The 14,658-nt window shown below is 35.3% G+C and overlaps 1 protein-coding gene across 1 annotated transcript in view; it reads left to right on the top strand.

The window, feature by feature from the left end:
* The window catches only part of MINDY3 (MINDY lysine 48 deubiquitinase 3), a 48,474-nt gene that overhangs the window by 8,683 nt on the left and 25,133 nt on the right, over positions 1 to 14,658 (top strand). The window contains exons 3-10 of the mRNA XM_032113247.1: positions 359 to 416; positions 851 to 1,024; positions 4,589 to 4,640; positions 6,518 to 6,632; positions 7,066 to 7,139; positions 7,610 to 7,689; positions 12,379 to 12,449; positions 12,692 to 12,772. Coding sequence (XP_031969138.1) covers positions 359 to 416; positions 851 to 1,024; positions 4,589 to 4,640; positions 6,518 to 6,632; positions 7,066 to 7,139; positions 7,610 to 7,689; positions 12,379 to 12,449; positions 12,692 to 12,772 — 705 coding nt within the window. The remainder of the gene's footprint in view (positions 1 to 358; positions 417 to 850; positions 1,025 to 4,588; positions 4,641 to 6,517; positions 6,633 to 7,065; positions 7,140 to 7,609; positions 7,690 to 12,378; positions 12,450 to 12,691; positions 12,773 to 14,658) is intronic.

Raw genomic sequence — 14,658 nt, 5'->3', positions numbered from 1 at the left:
ACTAAAGGGATTTGTCTTAGTGACTAGAGATGTCTTGTACTACTGATCAGTTATACTGAAAAATATTTGTGCCTCCATTATTGCAGTCCCGTGAGTCTGGAGGTCTGCATTATGTGTATTTGAAGCGTACTTGAGGTTCAAATCATTAGTGTTGAATGTAGTTATGAGGCCGCCTTTGTGGCTAGTTTGATGGGGAAAAGTCAGTAAGCAGGGCAGGCTCAGACTCTTGTACTGAATGATAAGCAGCTTGAAACTCTTCTAATAACATGCAAAAATGCTTTGGTGTAGAGCTTGTGACATGATGTAAAAGTTGGTGGTGTCTTGTATTTTAATAATATTTTATTCTTTGATACCAAAGGCGTTCCTTTTGAAGAGGCTTTTTACCAGTGAAAAGTCTACTTGGAGAGACTGTCCAGGTACTGTGACCTCTTTTTTTCCCCTCATTATTTTTCCATTTTATTTTTTTGTAAAGCATATCTTAGTTCAAAGAATTTAAAATACTTCACAGTTTCTTTTTGTTTGCATGCTTCCGTACCTTATGTCTACTACATGCTTCAGAACTCCGATCTGTGAGTTCTGTGCTTGTCCTTAATGCTTCTGTGTTCTATAAATATTTAATTGAAATCCATTATTAAGAAAGGGAATGGGTTAGAAATCCTATAAAACCATATTTTTGGAAAGATAGCTTTATAATCTTGGGTCCAGTGTAGTCAAAGAGCAATTAACATTGTATTAATGAGATAAAAATAATAATTATTTAGATAGTGTTAATGTATACAAAAGATACTAGTAGCTTATGTATGACAGTGGTTCTCAGCAATCAAACTCATGTGGGTTTCTGATCTTTCAGAAGAGGAGCAGAAGAACCTTCTCTGTCATACATTATGTGATATTTTGGAAATGGCTTGCTCTGATAATTCTGAGTCATACTGTCTGGCAACATGGATAAGAGGAAAAACAACTGAAGAAACTGCTAGTATTTCTGAAAGTCCTGCAGAATCTAGTCGTCGAGAGGAACAACCTTGTAAGATGCATTTCTATGCTAAATTGCCCATCATTTAGTGAAGTATTGCATAGTTTTTGAGGGCCCACTGCTTTTTTATTTATTCACAGGTGGAGTTTTTGCATTAGTGATTCCACTAGTAAAAGACTAATTACAGCACACAAATCTGAGGCATTGATCCTGTTTGTTGAAAGCAATGGGCTGTCTATCACTGGAGTTCTAACATACATGTTTCTTTAGAATTTCAGCATTTTCCATAATCTTCAGTTTTATTTTGTAATTTATTGGGACCTGATATATCTTTAATTTTGAAACATCTACATGCTTCTTAACACTGAAAGAATGCTTTAACTTGTCACTTGTTGCTTTAGAAGAGTTTTTGTAGGAAATTCTTCAATGCTTTATTTGTTCTAAAATATTCTGGATCCCCTGTTATGGAGAAATAGCCTTTTTCCATTTGTCTGTGCAGTACCAAACAGTTTAAATCACCTTCTAGTAAATTATAATAATTTTTTTTGTAGATTAGAATTTTTCAGTTACCTGCTTTTTGCAAACGGCTTGATTCCTTCATTAGTTACTGACATCAAGGGTACGGGGAACATCATCTGTTGCACTAAGATGAGGCATCCAGTCATATCTAACTACTGCAGAGCCAGTGACATGGAAAGCTTATCTGTGCACATACGATCAGAGAGTTGTATTTATTAATCTTTTAACAGGAGAGATCTGATATGTTAAAAGATAAGCTGCTTTTTCTTACAGTTTTTTTTTCGCAATGGGTCCCTTAAGCATGAAAAACTCCTCCCATGAGAACATGTTGCTTATAGAGGTGCCATCTTTTGATGCAAGGAGTATGTTATTCATCAGTTTGTGGCATAACTGCAAAGTAAAAATTGTATTAATAGATTTTTTTTATGTGCACAGCTAGTTACAGAAATTTGTGGTGCTGGAGCTCATTGTTAGAAGTCATCTTCATGTGCTTCCAACGAGTGCTCCCTGTGCTTTAGAAGGCTCAAACAATAATTAAAATGTTATTTAATTGGAAAACAGAAGGCCAGTGCATAAGAGTTCCAATGTGAGCATTTTTTTAAGTAAGGAAAAGTATTATACAGAAAGTTGTATCTGCAACTTCGCTGTAAAAAAAAAAATCTTCCTTTGCAAAATAAGGCAGTTGTAACTCTGAAAGTCCTAGTTTCTGTGCATTTTTTAGTTGTCTCTGAAGCTCTTGCTAATGATACGAAGTTTGCTTTGAAGAGAAAGTGAAGCAAAGACTAGTTATCTACAGGATCTTACTGTCCTGTTTTTTAATGTATTGCCTTCCAAAGTTCCAAAGGGCTTTTAACCATAGAAAATGTTCAACAGTCTTTTTAAACACACACTCAGTTAATAATTACTCTCAACACTGACGCTTAGGAACTAATCCATTCTATTACATAACTACATTTTTCATGTTTCTGTCTAAGTCTTCAAGTTCTGCCTGCCTTGTTCTTAATAACACAGAATGTGCTCAAGGAAGACCAGGATATATTACCATGTAAAGTCTGCTTGTGCCATAGGCAATGTTAATCTCTTTCATTGTTTTTATTCTACATTCCCTGCTAGACGCTGAATGCATCTCTCATATGTACAGTATTTTGCCTTCTATGTATATTGCAATACACTTACCAACTTAAGATATGTTAGTTAGGTTGGGGCTTTTTTCCCTTCCTCTGTCCTGCTGTTTAACTGTGGACCATCTTCTTAACCTGGTTAGGGGTGGGACAGAGATGTTGAGGAGAAGATATTGTAGTAATGCAGAGTTGTGTAACTGCTAGTGCAAAGAGATAAATTTATTTCTTTCTTGGCTGCTGTACTCAATAAAAATAGAAACTGGCATTGTCATAGTTGATAGAACTTAAGAGATGAGTTGGGTGAGCAGGGAGTATTGCAGATACAGTTCCATATGGCAGGCTATTTGGGAATTGAATATGGTGATATGTTTATAATAAAGCCATAAAATATGGTTAGACACAGCATGATAGAGCATAATTTTACAGAGTTTCTATACAATTGTATTTCTCATACATCTCATGTTCTCTTGCTGTTTGTTCTTTTTCATTCCACTAAGCACTGTTTTTATTTAGCATTGTTTATGTATAGCTCTACTTCTCTTTAGAATTTCTACTTCTTTCCCTTTATTTCAAATAGTAATTCTCTTAGCATTTCACTCTGTTCTTTAGTAACAGAATGAAACTGCCTATCATCCTGGTGTGTGAACAAAAGGTGGATTCGAGCACACTTACTGAATGCAACAGCATTTTTCATCTGCTTTTGTGGTGTATAGCAGTCATTTGTTGGCCACGCGTTGGCTTAGTAGTGCAAGTTCCCAGGTTCAAAGATTGCTTTATATGAGTTAGTCCCTCTAACTTTCTGCTTACAAAAACATGTGTTCTTCAAACAAGGTCAGTTTCTGCAGAATTTTCTGCAATTTAGATTCATTGTTTCCTATTTTATAAAAATGTCTTAAAAATACATTCTTTTAAGTCCAGTTTTGGTCTTGGTAATCTAAGCAATTCCTTATAGTTATTCAAATGACAAAAACTAAAACTCTTAAGACAGCTACTGCTGTAGTTCTGAAGTAGAAAATGAAAATAATCTGTTGCCTGAGAATCAGTTGTATTTGCATATAGGGCAAATCAAGTGCATCTTTCAAAATACAATTGGAATGGGCATAAAATGCCTTTTCTGGAATTCTGGTGGGAAGAATCAGTCAGTAGAATTAGCCCTAATGGCTTCAGATCTTAACCGAATTGTATGCAATCACATTCAGTAGCTAGGTGATCAGGCATTGTTTAAATATTCGGCATCAAGTGGCATCTATCAAAAAGCAGATCTGTCTGTTTTGTGTATTGCTCTACTAGCAAAAATGTAAAGAAAAGAAAAAAGAAAGGTATAAAGCCTGTGTTGAACTTGGGAAGACACTAATGCTGTATTTTTTTATGTCCGGGACGCAACACTAACCTGAAAGGGTGTTTACCCATTATTGAAAGAAAACAGCAAGAACTTGCTTAAAAACAGAATGCATAACACTGTGTAGAATTAGTCTACTTTTTTGTTTGTAATAAGTAAGCTTTAAAGGGAAGAAAAAGCCCTCAATTTCAGTAACAGAAGTGTATATTCAGAGAAAAAATACAGCTTATCTACACTGATAAAATGATCCAAATAATCGTGCTTGCTTTTCTAGGAAGTAGTACTTCTTGTTGACCTGCAAAATTATATCTATAGTATGCATATGCTTGGTGACTTTGTGACGGCCACATTTTGTACAAAATCAACAGCTTAGTATATGACAAATATTTCCAAGACTACGCACTCCAGTGGCTTTGTGCTTTTAATAAATTGATTAGTAGAAATAGAAATGTTCTCACTAATTTGTATGGTGGAATCTTAATGTTGCGGTAAATTAGTTTATACTAATCAGTTAATTTTAAATGTCAGGGGAGGATTAAAAATATAATTAGAGCTTGAAAGTATACTAGCTTGCTGTGTGTATCTTGTGTCATTTTTTTGCCATGTGTAGTGCTGAAAAGTGTCTCTTGTGTATAGCTGCCTTGGCTGTCGAAGAGCTTGGCTTTGAGCGATTTCATGCATTAATTCAGTAAGTAATATGTTGGAACATTTAAAATACAATATTTTGAAGTTACACTAATATTCACAGGCCTGAAAGGGGTATGCTGAAGAACTTTGTGTGTTACTCATCAGGTTAAACATGGATTTCAAGTTTTGATTTGGGGGTTTTTGTGGTTTTTCTTTGCATTTTAACCATTTAAAATGGAATATTATTTTGAGCATAAGTATTAGGCTTTAAAATAAAACTGAAGCAATGTAATGTGATAAATTGGCCAGATAGTTTGTGGATTTCAAGTATATGAACACAGCTAATCAATATTTTATAATAAAGATGTTAATCCTCAATATTTATGTAATGTCATCTAGTATATTTCCTGATTTGGGATATCGTAAGAAACATTTATTAAAATGTTTCATATGCAAGACTGATTTTTGTTTCATACTTTAAACACTGTTCTTTTTTTGGGGTGTAAACACAGAACTGACAGTTCTAGTGAGTTTATAATTAAAGGCAAGAGCCTTTTATTTTCACAGTGAACAGCTGGGTAAATATTATACAAATCAATCCCCTAAGAAGAAATGAAGAGCAGCAGAATTCCAAAAAACACCTGAGATGGAAAATATTGCTAATTAGAACTGAAATACCCACAGTTTATTTTATCAGTAGTAATTATAGTTTATTTTTTAAACCATTGTCATATAAGGAAATAAGAAAGAGGAGTCCATAGAAGTTTTATAACCTTATCTGATCAAAACAGTAATTTCCTGCCCTTCCCCCTCCCCTCCTGCTCACCCCCTCACTCTTTGCACTTGTGATACCCACTTTTTTTTTTTTTCTGTTGTTCTCACTGGGAATGAATGCTCTGGCATTTACCTTTAGACATCAGATGAATTTCAGAACTGGCTTTGCCTTGCATACTTTGTATGCCATGTGTCTACTGATGAAGAAAGGATGTTTAGAAATCAAGTATTAGCCAGAGTAAACCCATCTATGAATGTATTTTTGTAGATGTTTGTTTCTTTTTTAAACAAAGCTTACTAAAAGTGTGCAAGAAATCAGAAAGAAAATAATATACTTGCTCGTGTAAGATAAGCAGAGACTATGATCTAGTTTGAATTACTCAGTAAAAACTAATGCTTGTGTTCTGAAATGTAGTATTTAGCTCTAACTGCCCCAAGAAACTGAAAGTGTATTGCTTCACTGGGATATTGATTAATTTCTTCCTTTTCTTGGTTTTTATTTCAGTTTTTTTCTTTTTAAACATATGATCGCATGGTGTTACCTTATCATCCAGATAGTCACCATATTACGCAGCCAGATAGTGTCCCAAATGTTAATGTAGCACTGTTCAATATTTTGAACAATTGGCTTTTTCCAGAGCAAGAGTCTAACAAATTCAAATTCTTGTGGGAAATACAATAATTTCTTCAAAAGCCTGGAAGATAGTCTTACCTGGTTAAGTAGAAGGTTTTTTCTCCCTTGTTTATGGGCCAAATGTCTTTCAGAACACTATATAATGCATATGTTATTTTGGTGACATACAATCTATTTGCAATTTCAGTAACAGTGTTTTATAGAGTTACAGGAGTGGTGCAAGCCACTCAGCTCTTTCACACGTGTATGTAACTTTATGGTTAGTGTTTGCATCTCAAAATTGTTCATTTTTGCATTTTGCTCCAGAATTATTTATCATCTTCAGATGGGTAAATACTAATGACTCTATGGCAGTTTCAGTAACTCCAGAAGAGCTGCTCTGTCATTCTGTATATAACACCAGATCTGTTCTACTCTTACTTTGATATTTTCATGTTAGGTGTTAGTATTTCTTGTTTGTGACACTATTCTAATGCTTCACCTAAATACATACTTCTTTTCTGTTGTTTGTTATTGTTTTTTATCTTCAGCAAACGAGCATTCAAAAGCTTCCCTGAACTGAAGGATGCAGTTTGGGATCAATATTCAGCGTGGACAAACAGATTTGGAGTATTGCTCTTTCTGTATTCTGTAATACTGACAAAGGTTTGTGGTTTGCCTGATATATTTTGTGTGTGGTTTATATTTCTTTGTTAAGAGAAACTTCGATCATGTAACCCTTTTTCTGTAAAAGATGAACAGTAACTGATGAACTAAGTCCAGATAAATGGATGAAATGGTGTCTTCATTTATGTTGCAGTACAGTTCCAGCCTAAAAATTTGAAAGGCTCCAGCCTTTTGTCTTTTTGGGTTTTGGTTTGTCTTTTTCTCTTTTGATCTGGGAGACTTACACATTTTGAAAACATACTTTCTTACAAGATGTTTGAAAACATATTCCTTTGAAGAGAAAGCAGCCTGTTTAGTTATCAACTCATGTAAAAACATCAGCCTCCCAATATTTTACTGTTGCATTCTGTTGTTGTATAAATGTTGCAATTCATTCCTTAAGATAGCAGAAATGTTTGCAATTTTTCTACAGGGTATTGAAAACATAAAAAATGAAATTGAAGATGCAACTGAGCCATTGATAGATCCTGTTTATGGTCATGGAAGGTAAAATACATTTGCTACCACTTAAAATAGATATGTGGGGTAATTTTTTATGTTTTATGTAACTGATCATTCTTTTAGGGAATTACTGACATTAAAAGACAGATTCAATTACAAATTTAAAATAACCAAAAGCAACACTGAAAAGCATGGGGTTTTTTTCACTGCTAACTCCATTTACTGTATCAGTTCTGAGGAAATGCTTCTGTTTTTGCTGAAATTTCAGAAGAATAATTCTCAAATTCAGGGCTACATTCCATATCAAGCTTGTGTCTGAAAGAGTGGAGATGATTATTAGTGTTCCTGAATTAGAAATACACCCTAGTAAATGGAAAATAGTTATAAAATGTCTGCTTGGCTGTCTGGATAATCCAATAATTTTTTAATTTGTTACAGATAACCACTTTTTTTGAGATAGATTTTATGTCCTTTTTAATTTCTTATGTCTTACATAATTTCTTTCTGTTGTATAGCCAAAGTTTGATTAATCTGCTGTTGACGGGACATGCTGTTTCTAACGTGTGGGATGGAGACAGAGAATGTTCAGGAATGAGTAAGTTGATTCTAGTTTGTGCTTGTTCACAATTTTTACATACTCTGGGATGCTGACCTATAGATTTGGAATGTGTTCCATTTCTGTTTTGATAGTCTCCTTATTTACTGCCCTTTGATTTTAGTAGACCTCAAATGGAAATAAAACATACTAGCACAAAATTGCTGATGTTAGTATCAGTGAATATGGGATTGTCAGCTACCAGTTGAACGTAGGAGTTACCTGATGACCAGGATGATGGAAGGGAGTGGAATCTCTGCAATTTGGGAAGTTTGAAGACAGGGCCGCTATTCAGAGCAGCCCCATCAAGCTAGAGAAATGGACTGACAGTAATCTCCTGAGATGCACCCGGGATGGAATAAACCTATGCAACAGCACAGGGCAGCACTGGCTGGCTGGGAAGCAGCTTTGTAGAAGAGGACCAGAGGTCCTTGTGGGCATTGAGTTGTACTCAGGTGTGTCCTTCTGGCAAAGAAGGGCAGCTGCATCATGGGCTGTGCAGGAGGGTAGCCAGCAGCTGGAGAGAAATGGTGGTTGTTTCCCTCTATCTGGCACTTGTGGGACGAGCTCTGGAGTGGTGTGTCCAGTTTTAGGCTCCCCAGTGCAGGAAAGACATTGACGTAAGGGGAGTGAGTTCAGTGGAGGCTCATGATTAGAGGGCTTTTGTGGTTTTTGCATTTAATTTTACAAATAGAGATTATATGAAAACAGGAACAGTTTAAACTGTGGAAATGTTCACATCTTCTCTTCCACTGCTACAAAGTCCATCTCAGGTTCGTCAGCACATTTCTTACAATGATTTTCCATCATCTAAGTTAACATTGAAAATGTTTACTTGAAATGAGGTTCAGGACAGATCCATGCAAGACCTGAATCAAAATGCTCTGGTTTGGCAAGGAACAAGTAGTATATTCTCCTTTGAGACATACTGCACTTGGCTATGATTCCACGCAGCCTGTACTTCAAGATTTACAGAATATCATTTGGATATTGTGTCTAACTTTCCTCTGTTTGACATTGTTGTCATTGATCCCCTCCCCACCCCAGTTTCTAATTGAAATTTGTTTCAATTAGCCTTCTGGGTTTTATCTCTGTGTTCTCTTCAGTATTTTTAATTTTCCCTTTTTGATTATGATTTATCAGTCTGAATTTTTATATTATGATTGATCAATCAATCTGAATTGTTCTTGCAGTTTTCCTTTGTATTAGGATAAGTTGCTGTTCTGTAATTCAGTGTATTGGTTTTGAATACTGTGAGTTCATTCCCTCGTTTGCCTTTCAGATTATCTTTCTGGTAGGCCTTACTGCTTAGTTATCCAAGTTGGAATTTTTTTCTTTTCTGAGAATGCTGAACTTGCTTTGGACACAGTAATAGTCCACACTTAGGTTCTCAGTCAGTTCCGCCCTAAAAACCTAGAACCAGAACTCCCATAGAGTCTGTCTCTTCTTGTGGGGAGTGGAGGAGCAAAAAATGGTCTTTACTACTTCTTAAGGATCTGGTATTGTGTCCTGTTAGTTTTCCTGACCAATGAAGTAATTGGACTTTACTGGGAGCCCTCAATTTTCTTGAAGCCCTTGGATAATTACAGTCAGAACCTGCTTATTCACTGTCTTAAGTCTATAATCATATCTGTTACCAAGTGATTTGTTGTCTATCAAAAAGATAAAGAGCAGCCGTTACTGTTCACAACTTCTTAGCAAGACTGAATTTTGGATACATTGTCAAATTTTCTTTACCTAAAAATTCTTCTTGTCATCTTTTCTTTTTCGATCATTTCTCATGGATTTTGTTTCTCTCTGTGTGTAAAACCTTTAGCTTCTTTCCTGTCAGTGCTTATGAGCTTTTCATGTAGAAGGGTTGCAGGTATCAAAATAACAAGGACTGAATACATTTTTATTCAGAAGTTATCTAAAGTCACTTTACCTCTTGTTCAACTATTTAGATAAGCAGTTTTGAATTAATAAGTAAATTATTAAAATTATTTATAAGGCATTTTAAAGGTACTGCTAGTAATTTTAGTAGTGACAAAAGAACATACTGAATTGCAAACTTGAGGAATTACCATGTGTTTGCAGATTGTACTCAGCGCACTGACTCTCACAGTGTTGCATATTTTCCAGATAGGGTAGAAGTTATTAACTGGAATTGTTCTTGGCCACTGCTGGTAAATACGCCAGTGAAATGATATCTCTTCTTTGACTATCTACATGTTCTCCTTTAAACCTTTCTTCTTATTCTGATCTCTTCTCTTGCCACAGCTGTCCACAGTGGGAAGATCTGGGGAGGTAATTTTTTTTTTACCACTTTTTTTTAGGACTGTTGTTCCTACATGCGCTGTAGCAATTGCCTATGAATGCAGCTAGTGCTGGATCTGCTTTTCCCACGCAGTGCCAGGGATTTGTGGGGTCGGTGTGGCCGCTCGGTGGCGCTGTGCTGATGCGGTTGGTAACAGAAATGTGCTCAGGAATTTGAGTGCTTCGCAAAAGTGCTTTTCCAAGCAAGAGAAACTAACTTTGTGGCAAGAGGCATAAATATTCATGTTCTTAGTTGATCTTTGGTGTTCTCAGATGCATTCCAGTCATCTTCTCTCGTTGTGGGATGAGGATATTCACAGAATAAACTTTGACTTAATGCTAGTCTCCCATTGCTTCTTTGTAAATCATCTGAGAGTGATTTTTGCTTTTGTGTCTCTCTTCTCTGTTGGCTAATTCTGGAGGAGGCATGGGTAGGCCAGTGACTACAAACTGAAGTTAACCTAGGAGCTTCCAGATACACAGTCTGTGTAGCTTGACTACTAACTATAAAGAATACGCACACTGTGTGGCTACTGCTGTAGCCAAAATCCCAGCTCTCTCTAGTCATCAGTCACAGTTCTCATGAGGTTATCTGTCAGGGGAACATAGAATTATTTTGAATAATTTTCTGCGTAATAAATATTGTTTACACGTGACTTTGTTGTTCTGCACCCAGGCATTGGCTCCTACATCTGAAGCCCTTGTTTAGCAGACGGAACTCTACATTGATTTCTGCTAATGATTTTTAAGAAATATATGTGGTGTGTAAAATTACTTCTCTCATGTACTGTTGCTTACTTCTGCCACTTGTTTACTTCATTGCGCATATAAGTATGCTATTTCCGTATGTTAGCTGTTCCCTAGTTTGCAGGAATCTTCACTAGTTTTTTTTTTAATTGGGCTATAGCTCTCTTTCCCTCAGCTCAAAGAAAAGATGAATTGTCCCAGCATGTGTCAATTTATAGTAACTCAGCTATAAATCAGTGAGATAATGGGGTTTTGCAAGGGATAATCTACGCATCCCTGAATATTTTAATTCCAAGCGAGTTTGAAGATAATCTCTGAAAGCACAGCTTTCAGATGAAAGAATTCTACACTGAAAAGATCCTTTTAATATGTATAGCTGACACTCTAATGAAGGAGTACTTGCAGACACAAAGGTAGTGAACAAGCTCATGTTTGGAAGTTTTTTGGGTTTTGATTTTCAGAATTGGATGTATGGGGACTTCTGCTTAACAGTAGAGGAAAAAGTTAAACCATTACTGTAATTGTTCTGCACTGTTGCGAAATTCAGTTAGGTACACTTGAAGTTGGTGAAGGGAGTATGGCATGCCTGGTGCTGCAGCGTTGACTTCTGCAAATCCAGAAACCTTTTAAATTCAGAGTGGTTTCTTTCACTTGCTATGGTCCTGGGGCTTTAGCCTATGGATAAAGATGTCAGTTTTATGCTGTTGTACACAAATAATTGATGTGAAAAATTATGGGTGAGACTTAGTGTTTTAGAGGGAACTTTCAAATATGAAAGTCAGTGTTCACTAAAAAAAAAGGAAATCCAGGTCTTCTTAAATTGATCATGGTGTATGTTTCCAGGTATGTGCTGCTCCTTAGACAATGTTTGGGGATCTAGCAGAGCTGTTCCAATCAGACAGTACTTGGAGCTCTTGAGATGACGTATATGAAAGCCCAGAGCGTCTTCCAAATCTGTATAATTATGTTTGAAGTTTGAATTTTGAAGTACTTTCTCATTCTTTATTAGAGGACCTCAAGTAAGGCTCTGTAAGTGCTTTTCCAATCAGTAGTACATAAATATTTCGGCTGTTCCTGGCAGCTGTGTGTGTTAGAGAGCTTTAAGTGGAAGTCAGTATTGAAAATCAAATTAGTTTTTCTGCTAACAAAACTATTATTTGCAAAATTATGTTTTATTATTCAGAATGTGAAATGGTTAAGAAAAATATGGCCAAGGAACTCTTAAGAAAAAAAGAGGGAGAGCGAAGAAACATTCATATGTTGATATATATGGGATTTTCTCCTCTTCGAGATAGCTGTTTTTCTTAGATTTTTCTAAGAATAATTGTGATGTAAGTTGCAAGTACTTCATCCCCTACAAAATCCAACGGTTTTTGAAAAGAGGCTATCAACAGGAAGCTCTTAAAACCATGAGTCTGGATCTTACTTTATAGAGAGATACTATTCATAGAGAGATATATAGAGAAATCTTATTTTATATAGAGAGAAATGACCATTTTTTACCGTATCTTTATGATTTGCTGTTGTTACTAAAACTGCACAACTTAAAGTTGTTATTACTTGACCAGTTTTGAAAGTAAGAAAAAATGACTTAAAATAGGATTTGCAGATTTTTCTTGAATAAGTTTTGTGTTTTCTTTTGAACAGAACTTCTTGGCATACACAAACAGGCAACAGTAGGCTTTTTGACATTGATGGAATCTCTGAGATATTGTAAGGTAAGCTGTTTTCTACATCATTTAAAAGTTTTCTTTCATTAAGCTGTTTCGGGCTTTTTTAACATTATTACTGTTAATACTACTTGTATGCAAGTTAGACACTTATGTCATTTTATTGAACATTTTATATCAGTGGAGTCCCAACTGTTTTGAAAACGAACTGAATTCTCATTAACTTGGTCACTAACTAGATGGCCTTTCTGGGTTTGCTTTGTATTTTTGATATTGTTGTACCTTTTTAGGTTGGCTCCTATTTGAAATCTCCAAAATTTCCCATTTGGATACTTGGCAGCGAAACACACCTCACAGTCTTCTTTGCCAAGGTATGTTAGATGTGGTTTTGGTAACCTCAGGCAGATAAACACCACATAAATTCAAAGTGCAGATCTTGCTACAGTGTGAGTTTTATGTGGCTTTAATGTAAAAACGTAGTCACTAAACCTTTTAATTAAGCCTTCCCTTGAAGGCCGAGTTGTTCCATACTTCATCAATATCTCATAAATTTCAGTGTGAAGCCTTTCAGTTTTAGCTTAATTTATTGGGCTGGGGGTAGTTTATGTTTTGGAACACCATGCTTGGGATAAGTACTGTCTTAAATTTCTGTCGTGCAAGAGAGAGTTACATAGTCATTTCATCTCCCTGACAGTACTTTCGCAATTTTTAATCTGTAGTCGGTTGTTCTAGATTAAAAATAGACATCAGGACTGTCACAGTAATTCTTTATGTATATTTTATCAGATATTCTATCAGATATCTACTGTAGCCTGTGAAACATAAAATGCTTTTGGGAGGACTCTCAGTTTAAAATATTAGACCAGATTTTCCAGAGACAATTTCTGTTTCTTTAGTTGAAGACTGTAAGCTGTTTTTCTTAAATTTTATTTTTATACAACACTTGTTTCTGATTAAATGTTTTATTGAAACTTTGAATGGTACCTACTAGTATATTTATTGGCACTTACTAGAAATTAACCTTCCTGTACCTAGTATCTTAAAAATTATTTAAAACTTTAGTTATAAATCTTGAAAATAAATACTACAACATATGACAAAGATAAAGCTGTAAATTCTCGAGCTGTTGAATTTCCCTAAGTAAAACTTTTGCCTAATCTTTAGAAAGACAGCATAAATGCTTAGATTTTTCTTATTAAAAAACAAACCTCCACAGTATATTAGAAGTTTATCTGTAGTAGTATTTTTTTATCGTTAAACTTAAATTTTAAAAAATCCTTTAAATTAATTAGCCGGTGTTACACATTGAATTTTTTTTTTTCAAATTTTAATCCCTAATGTCTGATAAATATTCTTTCTTCCTTATTTCGTGAAACAGAAAAATCCTTATTCTCCTCTGGATGTTTTTTTTCTGCTTTACTCTCTCCCCAGTCTTTCCTAGTAAAGCTTTTTTATTTCAGTTTTGAAATTTTATCCACAGTTTTTCTGAATGATACCACCAAAGTCAGTACTTTGTCATATAGACAGCAGTGTGGTGCAAATAGGTATAATCACTCTGTTATGCCAGTCCAGCGTTCCTGTCACAGTGTTGTTACAGCTAATGTTTAGTGTCTGCAGAGACCATTTCCAGACAGAAATCCACTTCTAATGCTCTTTGTTTTAGAGTGTTGAAGGCTGTTTCCTGGGTTTAGAGTAACTGGGTTCAATATCTGCTGTCTCCAATTGGTTCTCCTTTCTTTACTGAACTCCACTTAGGCTGTGGAAAACTTCAGCTTGTGATTAATAAAAAGCAGAAGAATTGACATGGTATTGGCAAAGAATTTCCTAGAGTTTTTGTTGTCATTGTTATTACTATTATGCAGAGCAGGAGCTGAAGATGTGTAAAAGCTCATAGTTTTTGAATTTGCATCTAACCTCACCCTTTCTAAAGTAGCAGTTGTTGAGCATTTCTGTTGGAGCAGAGATGTCAGCTACAGTGGAAATACAAATTGTGTTGACAAACCATTATTGTATCAATTGAAGCTACATGTCAAAAACTACAGGAAAAAACTTGAATTCATTGCCAGTGGTTAATCAGCAAGTTGTTAAAGTAGCACATGTAGTTGTGTAGATGGTGTTTGATACTGAGGATGTAGGTTCATCGTCCGTTTGATACTGAGGATGGCGAGTTTGATTACATGAGAAAGTAATTTTCAGAATGGGAAGAGAAAAATGAACTGTGGAGCCCAAACCAGTGCAGATTAAGTTTGAAAAAACC

The sequence above is a fragment of the Corvus moneduloides genome, chromosome 1, assembly GCF_009650955.1.
Source record: "Corvus moneduloides isolate bCorMon1 chromosome 1, bCorMon1.pri, whole genome shotgun sequence".
Classification (NCBI taxonomy): domain Eukaryota; kingdom Metazoa; phylum Chordata; class Aves; order Passeriformes; family Corvidae; genus Corvus; species Corvus moneduloides.
Note: the sequence above shows the minus strand (reverse complement) of the source record. Positions and strands in the feature narration are given on the sequence as shown.